The sequence below is a fragment of the Monomorium pharaonis genome, chromosome 11, assembly GCF_013373865.1.
Source record: "Monomorium pharaonis isolate MP-MQ-018 chromosome 11, ASM1337386v2, whole genome shotgun sequence".
In the NCBI taxonomy this organism is placed as follows: domain Eukaryota; kingdom Metazoa; phylum Arthropoda; class Insecta; order Hymenoptera; family Formicidae; genus Monomorium; species Monomorium pharaonis.
The window spans coordinates 13684121-13699807 of NC_050477.1; the positions used below are offsets into that span (position 1 = coordinate 13684121).

The 15687-nt window shown below is 40.6% G+C and overlaps 1 protein-coding gene across 1 annotated transcript; it reads left to right on the forward strand.

Moving 5' to 3' along the window:
- Positions 1–948: 948 nt before the first annotated feature.
- LOC118647913 lies at positions 949–2618 on the forward strand. Its single transcript, XM_036293867.1, has one exon. It carries the CDS (start codon positions 965–967, stop codon positions 2396–2398), a length of 1434 nt encoding a protein of 477 aa, XP_036149760.1. The 5' UTR covers positions 949–964; the 3' UTR covers positions 2399–2618.
- The last annotated feature ends 13069 nt before the right edge of the window (positions 2619–15687 follow it).

The following is a 15687-nucleotide window of genomic DNA, read 5'->3' on the forward strand; positions in this document are numbered from 1 at the left end:
AGACAATATATACGGTGTTCGTCTCGAGAATAATGGAATGATGCTCGGTAATAAACATTTCGATGTGGACAACGAGGATAATATAATTATCGACAATGTACGTTACGCTGGTACACCTGGTCTTTACGAATTGATCTTCAAGAAAATCCCCGCCGATGACATCTACACAGATGATGATTTACAAAAGTACAAAAGCATATTGTTTGCTACAAACGTGCATAGACGCAATTACACCAAGGACAGTCAATTACGAAGCAACAGAGGATACAAGTACAAACACCTGATCGCACCGTTAATGTCGATCGAACCTACGCCGAAAACGAAGAAATCTGGAAAGGGATTACCTCACGCTATGACGTTAAATGATAACGCGATCGATTACGTGCACTGGGACAATCCCAATGAACTGGTAGATCGTCTGCGGTTACTCGAAGCATCGCGTCGAGCCGGTCACAACGCGCACGACAACGAGATTCTGTCCATCATCGAAGAACTTCGCGAAGCGGGTCTTATTATAAATTAATCTGCGTAATCGCGAAACGTGTCAGTCGATTGATCGATGTCACCCATATCGTATCAAGATTAAAAACAATGAGTAATAACGAACGGCGAAAAGACGGTTACGAACGTTTAACGAATAATTTTGAGCGGTTCCTGAATCAACAGCGGACGGTTCAGGAACGGTTGTCGAATAGCTATCGAACGGTGCAGGATCGCTATCAAACGACTCGGGAACGATTGTCGGACGGTTACCGAACGGTTGTAAATCAATTCAGGAATAGTTACGAACGATTGTCTGATCGATCGGTAAGACCGGAAGACAAAGAACCACTGCTGAAAGACGATAGAAAGCAGTGATAAAAGATAATTCAAACGTGAAACGAACGTGAAAGAACGGGTACAGAACAGAAACCGAACAGAAAAAAACAGTATCAGAACGGAAAAAGAACAGAAACGGAACATAATGGAACAGAAAAAAACAGGAATGGAACGGGTACAGAACGGAAACGGAACAGAAAAAAACAGGAACGGAACGGATACAGAACGGGTACGGAACAGAAAAAAACGGGAACAGAACAGGGAAAGAACAGAAACAGAACAGAAAAAACAGGAAAAGAACGGAAACGGAACAGAAAAAAACAGGAACGGAACGGATACAGAACGGGTACGGAACAGAAAAAAACGGGAACAGAACAGGGAAAGAACAGAAACAGAACAGAAAAAACAGGAAAAGAACGGAAACGGAACAGAAAAAAACAGGAACGGAACGGATACAGAACGGGTACGGAACAGAAAAAAACGGGAACAGAACAGGGAAAGAACAGAAACAGAACAGAAAAAACAGGAAAAGAACAGAAACGGAACAGAAACGGAACAGAAAAAAACAGGAACAGAACAGACAAAGAATGGAAACGGAATAGAAAAAACAGGAACGATCGGTATGCGATCCATGAAACCACCGAAATCCAATATTAGTTCCGAAAGGCGACGACTCGTCGAGGAACTGCATGCTCCGGCGAGAAGAAGTTTTCAACGAAGACACGTCATAGTTCGAGGCTACGACGATCTATGGCAGGCTGATATCGTCGAGATGATTCCGTACTCACGTTTCAACAAAGGCTATCACTACATACTCACCGTCATCGATGTGTTGAGCAAGCACGCGTGGGCCGTTCCGCTCAAGAGCAAGGGTGGAAGCGATACAGCTGATGCTATCGTCGAGATAATTCGAGAGAGCGCAAGATGCCCGAAAAATTTACAGACTGATAAGGGAAAAGAGTTTTACAATGCCGATGTGCAGAAAATATTGAAAAAACATGATATCAATCATTATTCAACGTACTCGGTAATGAAGGCATCGGTCGTCGAACGGTTTAACCGTACGCTGAAAAACGACATGTGGAAGAAGTTTACACTCAACGGCAATTACAAGTGGATTGACCTGTTACCGGATCTCGTGTCAAATTACAACTCTCGGAAACACCGAACTATCGGTATGCGACCCGTCGACGTAACCCCTGCTGTGGCTGAAAGACTCTTGAATACGGTGTACAGTTCGATAAAGATTGCTGGTCGAGCGAAATTTAAAGTTGGTGATTCTGTACGCGTGAGCAAATTTAAGACAGTCTTTGAAAAGGGTTACACACCGAATTGGACAACCGAGGTGTTTAAAATTATTAAAGTACAGCATACCAATCCCGTAACTTATTTACTAGAGGATTATCGCGGAACATCTATAGTTGGAGCGTTCTACGAGCACGAGTTGCATCGTGCGACTCACCCGGACGTGTATCTCGTGGAGAAAGTATTGCGCAGGAAGGGTGACAAGGTTTACGTCAAGTGGTTGGGATTCGATGGATCACATAATTCGTGGATTCACAAAGACAATGTCATATAAGAATATTTTCTTTATTATAATCATATAAAAGTGTAATGTAAATTTATAAAAATAAAAATACAGTTTTTTTTAATAATAAGTATATACGAGACTTCTTTATTACCTATCCATCCATTGATCATCCTTAATACATTTTCTTATTAATACGTATTATAAAATGTATAATGTAAAACTATAAAATGTAATCAACTTTAATTATTCTTAGTATTAATTTTTTTAATAGAAAATTAACATAAAAAATGCGTACTATAAAATACAAATTACAATAGTATAAAAAAAAGTTCATAAAAAATACATAAAATGTAATATATGTGTATAATATAAAATACATGAAGCGCTAAATGTAAAATTATAAAATAAGTGTAAAATGTAAAAAATAATAAATATAAACTATAAAATATATGAAACGCTAGATGTAAAATTAATAAATATATGTAAAATATAAAATACATGGTAAATTAAAAGTACATCATGCGCAAAAGATAAAATATATACAACTATATATTATAAGGGTATCCGATAATGTCCCCACGGTAACGTTTCGATTGAATCGGGTACGAGATATCTCTTGTCGTCGTACGGACTTAGAGCAATTTTCGTTTCGGCTACCGTGTATACTTCGTGTAACTTGGATCGTATACACGACTGGCAACGCGTCATCTCGATCTCATCTCTCAAACAGCGGGTGTAATCTTCGAACGTTATGGCTCGCGCTATTACGTTATTCTTTACACCTTTTGCTTTTTTGGTGTCTTTTTTCCCGTCCACCTTCAACGCGTACATTTTTGCTCTAAGTCCGACAAACTCGGTCATTATCGCACCATTGTTTTCGTCTTTCATTAGACCCGGTATTTTTTTATTTTTAAGAGGCATACCGTACACGTTGTCGACCGGATAATCGCTCGTGTCGAACCTAGCGATATCACGTTTCATCGTCTCATAAACATCATCGCACTCGACATGGTATACGAGACTGTCGGTGTCAGTGTACATGACTTTACATTTGTCGCGATAAAGAGGTAGCATGTACTCGTGATGAAATTCGTACAGACACGTCTTAGAAATATCTAAAATGCACATGCCTACGTAAATCGGTTTATTGAATTTTATCTTGAGTTTTTTTAGTTCAACGGCAATAAGATTCTCTGAAAAAATGCTACGACTATGAAAATTCGGTTTCGCGATCATTGCCTCTACACCATACCGACCTTTCCATTTCGTCAATAATTTAACGTCAACGTGATTACGCACATTCTCCATGGTTTTCCCGAATACCGCGTTATTCATTAATTTATACAAGTTTTTTTCAAAATCATTTTTGGCGCGAGTTCGGAATTGCGTGTTTAATTCTATGTATTTACATAGCCATGGAGATTGCGCGAATTTTAATACGCGGTGTATCTTCGCGATACAAAGACCGTGACGCGTACACTGCTGTAGGTTTCGGTAATGTATGATGTAACGTTTTTTATCGTAGAGCGTGGCGAGAAGTTTACATTCTCGCTTGCCGGGCGGTTTATCGCGCGTCGGGCAGAAAGGTAGGTCAGTGTGCCGATCGTGAAGGTCTCGAGGATACTCGAGATCGACCTCGAGAATGTATCCCGTGGGTGAATCCGGAGCGATAGCGTTCACGTCGAAATTTGAAACGTCTTCGACCCATTGAAATTCAGTGTAGGGTAACGGCTGACACATCGCCCAGCCGTACAAATTATTAATGTCAAAGTACATAAGGTACGACGATGGTTTCGATGGGTCGTACGTCTGCATATGTTTGTTGTTAGCCTGTGCGTATCTGCCTGAACATTGACTCAGACCACCGCGTATACCGCGTTCGATAAACATTATCATGTCTATGTCCGTAAGCAATTCAAAAGTAATATCGGTATATTTTAACATAGCGTCCCACGTGTATCCGGGGAGAGTGTAATAATGCGCGGGATCGAGACCGTAACTTTCTAAACATTTATCGCGGAAATTTTCAAAAATGTCAGCTAACAACAAGACATCCGTTTTCAGATATAGATCGCTATATTCACCCAACGTTCGAATTGAGAACCGATGCCAGACGTTGACGGCGTGTGCGTAATCGCTCTCGGATACTGTATTGGAGGTCAGAGAACTATAAAAGGATTCGAGTGGTGGTAAACATGTGTCTTCCAATTTTTCGACGCGGTCAATGTACTCGTATGGAAATACGCCTTTCCGTGTCAATAAATCAAATTCTGCGTCGGATAAGTGTAAAAATTCGGAACGTACAATTTTTAAATTTTCTTTATCCAGAAATGATGCTAATTTCTCAAGACTAGCATTTAAAAATTTATATGAATCTATAAATCTTAACTTTATGTGATTATGTGCGTCTAATTTATCGGCGGTACTTATGACATGCTTTGTAAAAGAAATATACTTTTCTTTCGTGATGGGTAATAAATCAATTTTTCCTTTGAACGCTGTGGCTATTTCCTTGATAATAAAATGAGAATCGTATCCGGATAAATTATGGAAGACTACCGGTATGTATAGCACATTTTGATAATAGAGGTTGCAAAGCGAATGCGCGGGACCGCGGTAACGACCGGTCAGATGGCAATGATCGCGCACCCGCTTATCATCCGGCGCAAACGGTTTTTCGCAAATATGGCAATGTGTCGCGCTACGGTATGCCTCTAATTGTTCTTTCGATAACATCCCCATGGGGACATTGGCGCATAAACGAATCTTAACGTTATGTGCTAAATCTTCAAGTTGCTTAGCGAACCACAACACGCAATCGGGATCGCGACGAAACCGATACACGGATAACGTATCGTCGTACGAACATCGCACATAATACGCTATGCTATATACCTCGTGTTGTTGGTAGGCGTATGTCGTCGACTCCGTGTCAGGTTGCATCTTCCGCAGCACACATTCGAGATCGGCGTATACGACGAAGGGCACTCGTTCCTTGTTGTGTATGTTACGGAAGCTCAGCCACTTATCTTTTTCATCTGGTAGTTCGACAGCACAGTCATTCAACTTTTGGCAGTCCACATTGTGCGATTGTAACTTTTCATCGGAACTGAAGTAATGTAGGCATCTGCAAATAACAAAGGAAAAAAATATTTTTTTTTACTGTTATTTGAAACAATTTATAAACACATTCATTAAGAATTATTACTCACCGATCGCAAATGTATTTCTTGCATACATGTTTGCTCAATTGCGATCCCACCAGGCGGGACAGATTTTTGATCCATGTGAAGTGACCCACGTTGTTATCCCCCGGATCTTGCACGTACAAAAGATTGACATGCTTCTCCCTCTTGTTATCCGTGAGCCGTAGTGGAAAAATTTTATCCTCTTCGATCCCGTACACGTTGACCGACACATCGTTGAGTCTCTCAAATTTCCCAATGTCTTTTAATATAACGGGAAACTTGATGTCGTCGAACTTTAAGACTGTCGTATAATGAGGGTACAATGACATTCTATCACTATGTTTCTTTGTAGGATATAGAGCGGCGATCACTGACCATGCAAAGCACGCATTGTCATTCGATTTAATGTTCACAACTGCTTTTTTCAACATTATTTCTCGCGGCAATGTTACGTAACATCCCGCGTGTAGAGGATTATATTTGTTCACGTTTACAGTTAAATTGAGAATTCGTGAAAGCGCCCACCCGCTATCGCGTTCTTGAAACTCTTCAAGTGACGCTAACGTGGGCTCGATAACACACCGCTCGTACCATTGGTCTAAATCCAACGTTTGAAAGAGTTCACAATTTTTTGTGGTGATACTCTTATTAGCGCTTTTTTCACCAGTCACAAATACACCGTTGAACGCGGTGTTTACTTTTACACAGTTGTGTTTTTGTAGAGCGCCCCGCACACGCTCGAGCACTATACCCCCGGCGTCTTCGAGAAATTGTCGCGGCTCGATATAGTTAGTATTGATAACCGCACCGGTCAGCACGCGATTCTCAAACGCGGTATCTATCTCGCGCCACACGAGTCTTTCCGCGTTATCACTCGCGTAATCACCGCCGACGTGCACGAAACGTCTTTGTAATCTTGTCTTTTCACCCTCGAGTCGCGCGATTCTCGCCACCAACGATTGTTTATATCCGACGGCGAGCCGAGAACGCTTGACGCGGCTATGTTCCTCGAGCCGTTGTACACACTCATCACATCGCTGCAACCACGTAAAACACTCGCCCAAAGTAACGACTCTGTTCGCTTGCTCCAAGAGCTCGCGTTCCTCTAAATCGAATTGTTCCATGTTTTAGCGTCTTTTCGCACTTTTTAAATCACGTTACATTCTTCAACGGAGCACTTGCACGTGACACGTCTACATGATTTGCAGCGTCGCACCGAATCTTGCACTTCATAGTGCATTTTTTTGCATTCTTTTTCATGCAGAATGTAAACAGAGGTTCTCATCATGATCCCAAAATGATCATTATTCTCATCGTCTTTATAAGCATAACGATTGCATGCATTAAAAAAATCATCATACGTGCGCAGCATATTTGTTATTTTAGGATTTTTTTAAGAACACTTTAACCATATTATTTATCAACAATTTGATACACCTTCCAATACCAGCAGGAATTTTAATGTACATAGTATCGTATTCACGTAGCATCTTTTTAGCGATTTCATCATTCGGACACTGATTCAATGCCATGGTATATATTTCCTGTCTCACGTGATAAGGCCAGGGATAAATAGATTCATTCTTTATATACACTCTATGTATCGCAACGCGTTCAAGCGTTCCACGTATACCAAGTTCTCGATCGCGTATAAATTGCACTGGTGATATTCGTTTATTGTTAAGAACATATTTGATATCTTCAATGTCCTCCTGATCCATGTTGTACGGTTATGTATTTAAAGTCTTTACAAGCCGCACACTGGGCACATGTTGCGCGGAATTATCACGTACATGGATTGACGGCAATTCGAGCAAGCCCTATGATCCAAATTTTCTAGCCGATCCGTTTGATGCTCCCTAACAGCACTCATGCCTTTTCTAATGTCCCACATGTCAATCATACACTCGGCACAGAGAGCTAGAGCACCACCCGTAGAATAAAAGAAAAATAATGCGCAATGTTCGGAACGCTCGTTCAAGTTAAGAAAATCTTCGTGTGAAACACATTTTTCCACGCGATCGACAACATCAATGGAATAGCTCGTAGAATCACTAGCATCGGATACTAAGCTGTCTTCATCATCCTCGTAGAAATTTTCGAAATCATCAATCACTATCATATCTTCATCGTTGGAGTTTTCATAATCACTGCCTGCAATATCAATATCTTCTTTATCGTCCGCGATATTCACAATTTCTATATCGTCCGCGATATTCACAATTTCTATATCGTCCGCGATATTCACAATTTCTATATCGTCCGCGATATCCACAATTTCTGTATCGTCCGCGATATCTATAATTTCTGTATCGTCCGCGATATCTATAATTTCCACTTTATTTAACTGATTAGCCATTTTTCAAGTTATAAATTTCACGATACTTAGAAATTAATTCACAGGACTTTGATTCGTTCAGGTTGAAGACTTCACGCTTACTGTGGCACCGTGCTCTTCCAGACCAATTATATTTCACCCTTAGCCCTTTGTCTCATACATTTGTTTATAGTTATGCATAAATAGCCGCTTAGAGCTGTCGGGTGATAAATGTCGATCAAATGTTTAAATACTTTAGCTACCGGTGCTCACTGCCGATTCATTATCTAGAAATTTAAGCTGCCGACGGTTCGGCGCTCCGTGAGATAAAAAATTTGTTTATAACAAGCAGCTACCGGATATGGTTAACGTTATTTGTTTTTTTAGCTTCCAAGAGCTACCAAATAAATTTATCAGCTGCCGACGATTCGGCGCTCCGTGCAATAAATATTCTTAGAAATTTTTAATTGTTTATATCAGGTTGCAACTCGCATATTATTTTACTTAAAAATGTTTATACTGATAAGTGACAGAAAAACCCATAGATAAAAATTGTTTATACCTACCCTTAGCCGCAGGGTCTAATTGTTTATATCAGGTTGCAGCTCGCATATAGTTTTACTTAGAAAGATTTAAGTAATTGTTTATATCAGATTACAACTGAGATTACATAAATGCTCATACCGATAAACGGTTATCGACTGGTATTTGTTTATATCAGGTTACAACTAGCATGTTGTTTACATAAAAGTTTGTACTGATAAGCGGCTGGGATTTGTTTATATCAGGTTACAACTGAGTTTATATAAAAATGTTTATATCAGGTTACAACTGAGTTTATATAAAAATGTTTACACTGATAAGCCCCCCCCCCCTCCCCCCCGCAACGTCATACCCCCCGCGACGTCATACCCCCCCTGACGTCATACCCCCCCGTGACGTCATACCCCCCGTGACGTCATACCCCCCTCCCCCCGTGACGTCATACCCCTCCCCCCCTGACGTCATACCCCCCCGTGACGTCATACCCCCCGTGACGTCATACCCCCCTCCCCCCGTGACGTCATACCCCCCGTGACGTCATACCCCCCCCGCCCCTCACCCCCCTGAGATCCCATGGGTCAGAACCACCCTTCTATTCCTACTTCCTTCTATCGCAGAATTCTAAATAATGCTAAATAATGCTTTATTTGTCTAAATAATATGCTCTCTCTCTCTCTTTTATCAATGATACGGCGCCACCCGCACATGATGTAACTTCCACAAAAATACTTTTTACCTCGGCCATATGTCAGCAATTGTACTCAGGACGATTTTGTCAGTATAAAGGATAGTCCTAGATGGTTGGAAACGGTCCAAGTTGAACAGGGTTGCTGTTGTGTGCCACTAGCATCGCGCAATGGGCCGTGCTAATCGCTCTACTCAGAGCTCCTTTGTCCCCCTCCTCGTCTCCCACCCGTACTCTTTCCCTCGTCCCTCCGCCCTTGCAGCCACTCCACCAAGGTTCACAATGTTCCTCTGTCCCTGAAATTGCGTGAAATCATATCGGGCGCTCCCCCGAGCGTGCCATACTTTGCTAACTGCCGACAGACGTCCTATGAACGGGCACGCCCTTTCGCCATCTGAGAAAAGTTCCGTCGATCTGGCTCGAAGTTTTCTCAAGACAATGGCACAGTTCGGTTGTCGCGGTCGTTAATTCCCGACTTCACGGATTTATAAATGCTCCGCATCCCCCCCCCCCTCTCTCTTGCTCTCTCTCTCTCTCGTCGGCGAAACGCGAACTCTAAGGGACGATTCTACAAATATTTAATCGCGCGACGTCGCCGTAACCGGCAGCCCTCCGTTTCTTGCTACAAGTATATTGAAATCTTTCGTAGTTACAGGATTATTATCATAACTTCCGTTTTAATTTGCGTTTTGCCCATTTAATTGCCGTCTCAAATTTTCTTATAGTCCTAATATTTCAAAATAATGTCGCAAAAGTAACAACATCCAGAAATATCGATGGTTTTCTTTATCCCAATCTAAGTAACAAATCTCCTTTGTTTAACTTAACCGGTAATGGGTCCCTTCCGATCTCAGGAATGAGAGGTCGACAGACACGATTCTTTTTTTTTTTTTTGGAGTCGTCATCCAATCGTCGGAAATCGCCGATCCCCGCATGGCTTCAATAACGAATGAAAGGTGTGCCTATTCCTAGAAAGAAGAGGGATACCCGCCGGTAGCGATAAAATCGGTAAGGATAAATTGAATCGGGGCAACCCCATCGATTTGAGGTTTCCTTTGATGTTCGAGGGGTCAATCCTGGTGAACCTCTCCGACGAAACTCGCTAACCTTGTGGTCGGCCCTTGGCAATACTTTGAGAAATCGATGTGACGATGTCGTGAGTTCTTATCAAAGAGAATTCTCTATGTAAAGGACCTTTAACTTACTACAGTAAACTTCCCTGTCACTATCAAGCCTAGTTTCGCGACATAAAATGTCGCGGCAATGATATTTACAAATACAATCTCAATTATCATCTGTAATGTATTTACAATTACTAATGATCCTGGAACTTGACATCATCTTAATTATCATTAAAGTATACTTAAATTATTTAACAATTTAAAATACTTGAATTATTTAACACACACATACATATACATACATATATTCAATGTCGATATCCTGCAAGATCTTCAAATAATTTACCATTGTTTGTGGCAATTTTGGTGATATTTTAAATAGATTTATTATATCTCAACTATACAGATTACGCACTCGAACTGATCAATATTCACGCGAGTAAACGCAAATAATGAAGTACGAGTGTTAATTAATCTCTTTAATTTGTTTTTACTAAATAATACGCTTTGATCGCGCATTAACAGTTTGTATTGGTACTCCAGACGATAGTTTCGAGATGAAATCCATTATTTCTCGTCGCTTCGTAGCTCGATGATTAGTGTCGTTTTAGCTTTGAGTGCCAACGAGGACGACGGCGATGATGATGGCGACGACGGTCTATCCCTCTCGAACGACGCTATTGTAACAACCAGGGAAGACAGTGGTGGCTTTGATTACGATATTGTACGGAGGAGAGAGCCAGACGCGCCGTGACTTTGCCTGCTTAAATCGCATTCATAAAGTCTAGCAGTCGCGAATACATCCGCCAAATCTTATCGTCTTGTGCAACACTGTGTCGCGATTTCCGTAATATACGAAAGCATTAGCAACGCGATGAGAATATTTGGCGCTTCGTCCTGTTCGAGCTTTGTTCCTGCTTCCGGAATTTCCATCGTCATTTGCATCGTCAGCGTTTGCCTCGAAAGAAAAAGATAAAAAAGGATCACAAAAGGAATCGGATATATTGGGAAATATTTCTTATATTTTTATATCTTTAAATGTTTTCTTTTTGAGCATTTTCTTCGAAACGAACTGTTAGCTTACAAGTATCAAGTTTAACATATTCTGTTTGGAAATTTGACAATTGAATGATGATTTGGAGATAAAGTATCGTCAATGCCTTCTCATTCCTGAAATCGAAAGAGGTTAATTACTTGAAGATTTAAAGGAAATTTAATCTTCGTTATACATCATGATATTAAAATTCTCAATATTATTAAGTAAACTGCATTGGAACTGTACCATGTGTAAATAGCGTAATTTAATTTGAAATCTACACTATATACAGCCCCAACGTATTTTCTTGCGAAAAAAGCCATTCTCTCCACTTTTATCACGTAATTACACCGTCCGAAATTGCGAGTCTCGTTCCGATCGAGTCAGTTAAATCGATCACTGGTCTCCGCGCGAACAAGACTTTGCCGATTGGAAATTTCGGCAATTTAACACGGCTTATTCAATTTCTTCAGCGCTGATATTCCGCAGCTCTTCGTGAGAATTTAAATAGTATGAATACGCTTTATTGAGCACGAAATTGATACGTTCACAGTGGTACTTAACGAAAATGTTGTAAAACGTATTTCATTATTATATTATGCATTTGTCACATATATGTATCATTTTTTAGCAAATTTTATATTTTAATTCTCTAAAAGTCGTTATAAATTACAGTTTTACATTATGTATATACCTTATACTGTCTGCGTGTCGGGCAATCAGAAAAAGTTGAAACCGATAATTCTGTCGAACACGTTCGTCATCGAAAATTTCCCCTAGGACTGGTGGTACTTTTAATTTGAGCTTGCACCCGAAAAGTTTTATCCAGTTCGCCGATGGCCGAATGCATCTCGAACCAATTTCCATCCATGCTTCCCTTCCTGTCCTTTCGTCATCCTCGAATTTGTAGAACGGCTACGTGAAATAAGAGAGAGAGAGAGAGAGAGAGAGAGAAAGATGTAGGAAGGAAAAGAGGGAAAGTATAACGCAAAAAAGGAGCAACGCACTAGAATAAAAAAAAGGAGCACGGATCGTTCTCGGGGGACAAGCGGAAGCGATTGGGACGAGAAAATTACCTTCGATCGGTTGACCTTGGGCCTGATAACAGGGAGGATGCGGAAAGAGAAGTATTACGAGGAAAGAGGAGGACGTAGAGGAGAGATGAAAAAAAATAACATGGTCGCGAGAGAGAAGAAACAGGAGCGGTGTTCCGTGAACGACGGAGGAGCAGCGCGAGAGATGTGGATGGATCGTTCCCGGGGGAACGTCCATGGCGTGGTAGACGTGTTCCATGGCGTGCCGCAGGACGTGTCCATGGTGTGTTTCGTGTCGTGCTGCGGCGCACCGATGGTGCGGGGTATGGCCGTACCATACGTGTAGGATACGTATAGTTGTACGCGAATATATATATATGTATATATATACATAGGTACGCCAGGCATAGAAATGCCTCCACCTACCCTCCAGGCGAATATCCCTCGGGGATCCCCCCTCGCGCAATTAGTGGCCTCGTCGCTGAGTGGTGGGTTGGCCCTTAATTATATCTTTTAAAATATCGGAGTTAAATTGAAAAGTCGCCTTAATTATATCTCGGATACCGGGCATTATACTTCGAAATCCCGCGAGCCTCCCGGCATATCGTTCCGCGCGCCCCGGTGCGGTGTATTGATTCACAGAACCCTCAATTATCCCCGACGCGGAGGATCGTAGGCCTGGTTTTTCTTCCTCCGCCGGTATCGGTTCCTTTCTTCTTCTCTGTTTGGTCCTCTCTCGTTGGAGCAGTCGGACTTCGCGGATACAAAGCCGATCGTGAATCATAAGCTCCCAGCTTAACGACCCGTATCTTTGAGAAGCGTCGGCCTCCGATGATGAATTTAAGGATTCCCTTTCTTGTTTCCAGCCTCTTTCTGAATGCCGTTGCAAGATCGAGGATGAAAAGACGGCGGTGATTTTCTCTAAGCTAGTGATGTTATATCTATAATATATGCGGCATTTTATCGGTGTATAAATGCAATATTAGATTCATCTATTTCTTCCGTCTCTTCCTTTGACCTACAATATTTTCCGGGTCGCGATTTTTGATATAAATTTAAAGCGAAGGTTGGTTCTCTAGAAGAGCCTCATGTCCCTTTCCTTTGTAAACGAAGCAGAGTCGTTAAAATGAAATGCGTAAAATGGAATACATAAATATACGCTTCGCAGGCACGCGAAAGGATTTAACTAACGTTATTAACGTGGAACTTTTCTCTCGCAGTAAAATCGATGCTTGTCATAAATAAAAGATCAGGCAGCCAATTAGAAACTCTGCCCAAGAAATTAATGAGTCCACCGCCAACGCAGGTCGAGCGTCTGAACCTCTCATTTTATTATTAAAATACCGTATAAGATTTTCGAGAGCTCAAAGATGGAGTTAGTTTGAAATTTTCATTATATGTCATATTTAACTAAAATCATATTTAACTGAAATTATCATGGATTCAGTCGTAATGACCAGCTTACAAGACAGACAATTAATTAACTATTAGAAATTAAAATTTAATTTTAATGGCTCATCTATACCTATAATTTACACACTAACTCACGGTATTTTTAATATTCGTATATTTCACCAAAACAGTTTTTAAAGTTAGTTTTGGCGATGTCGACGAAGTTAGGAGAGCTTAACAAGATTCCATCTTGTTAAAAGTCCACGGGAAGTTTGAGCCATGAGAAACAGCGTTAAACGCGGATGTACGAGTACCCGTTGAAAAACAGTAAGTGATTAATTGTGGCTCCTTATTTAACTCGACGAAAGTTTCTCGAAAATTTCTTGAAACCGCTGGCCTGAGAAAATAGAAGAATTTAAGCGTTTCATAATAACAGCGGCACAAATTATTGATTTTTAATTAAGTATCTATTGCAATTAACAATATGGAATGATTAGCTTTACAATATTTATTGTTGTAAGATGACAATTTTTATCCATACAATTTTACATAAATAAAACAACCTATTTAAAATATTTAAAATTTATAAATTAAAAAATTTGTAAAAACTTAACTATTTTAATAATTAAATATTTATTAAACTAAATAATATTTTTACTTTTAATTATATATAAGTATGAGGAAATAGCTTTCGAAGTAGCTACCGAAATCCTTTGAGCGCTTGTAAAAAAAATTCATTTTATACAAGTTATATATAATCATTGTTGATTATATGAATAGATAATCACGAAGGCGGGTATCTCTCTTTTACATTATCGTGATGATAATCAATTACAAAACAGATCGATTATTCTTAATCTTACTAAAGTTCTTTCGCATACGGTTACATACGTCTGTACTTCCTTTAAATTCGTATCTCGCAGCGGCTATCGTCGTCGACGTGACACCTGCTACCTGCTACTCGCTTATCTAGCCGATTTTAAGCCTTAAAATTGTCTGCACGAACACGCGTACGTTCGCACATGCCCGGGTACCAACACGACACACACATACACACACAGAGACACGCGCGCGCGTATAAGAAGTGATAGGTTTGGTCAGATAAGCTGCTGACAGTTACTCACCTTGTTAAAGTTGCGCCGTGTACTTTGTGCGGTCGAAAAGGGTCATTAATGCATCAAGACTTATCAATCGATTTGTACATCATACAACACGCGATAACGCTGATCAAATAGCTGTAGCTTAATGTGTTTAACGTTTTACCGATTGGCTTTGAAAAAAAAGCTAAGAATAATCTAAATTCGTAATTAATTTATCTTTTTAGTATTTGAATAATAATGAAATCTCTTCAATAATCTCGTCAGTCGTCGCTGAAGCGAAAAAAAAAATCAAAGTTTACTTCGAAGCATCACGATTATTTTTACAACTTGTAAACGCTTTACAATACAGAGGCAGACTGATGGATAAAAAGATTAACGTCAGGGAACACAGAATGCGGATGGATACATTTACATATTTTATAACATTGCGAGGTATTTATAGGAAGGGGTGTCGCCGTCGCGTGAGACATGCACTTCTATCCCCCTTCATTTCTTTGTGTATTTTTTTCCCTTCTTCTTGTTTTGCTCGTTCTACTGAAACAGCTTACATCAACTGTCCGACGCGACGCTTTTATTCGCTTTCACGCTAAAATGACAGACACGCCAAGCGTGCGTATCGCTATTATTACTCCAGTCGCCGATAAGCGATCTAGGCCGTAAAAGACACCGCAGGTCTGATTATGCACGCCGTCGATTCCGATCACTCTGTCGTTTCCAACAACGAACAAACGCTCGAGCGCTGGGAGAGCGGGTGGTGGTTTATTACTTTCACAAGGCGATCATTATATCGCGACGCGCAATCTGCCTTTTTCCGTAATTTATTGTCATCACTGTGGCATGAACCGTACGCTAAGCGTACCTTCGCGTATCCTTGCGTGCACTTGCGGCTGAAACGAGCAGATATTGATGCGCGACCGATAT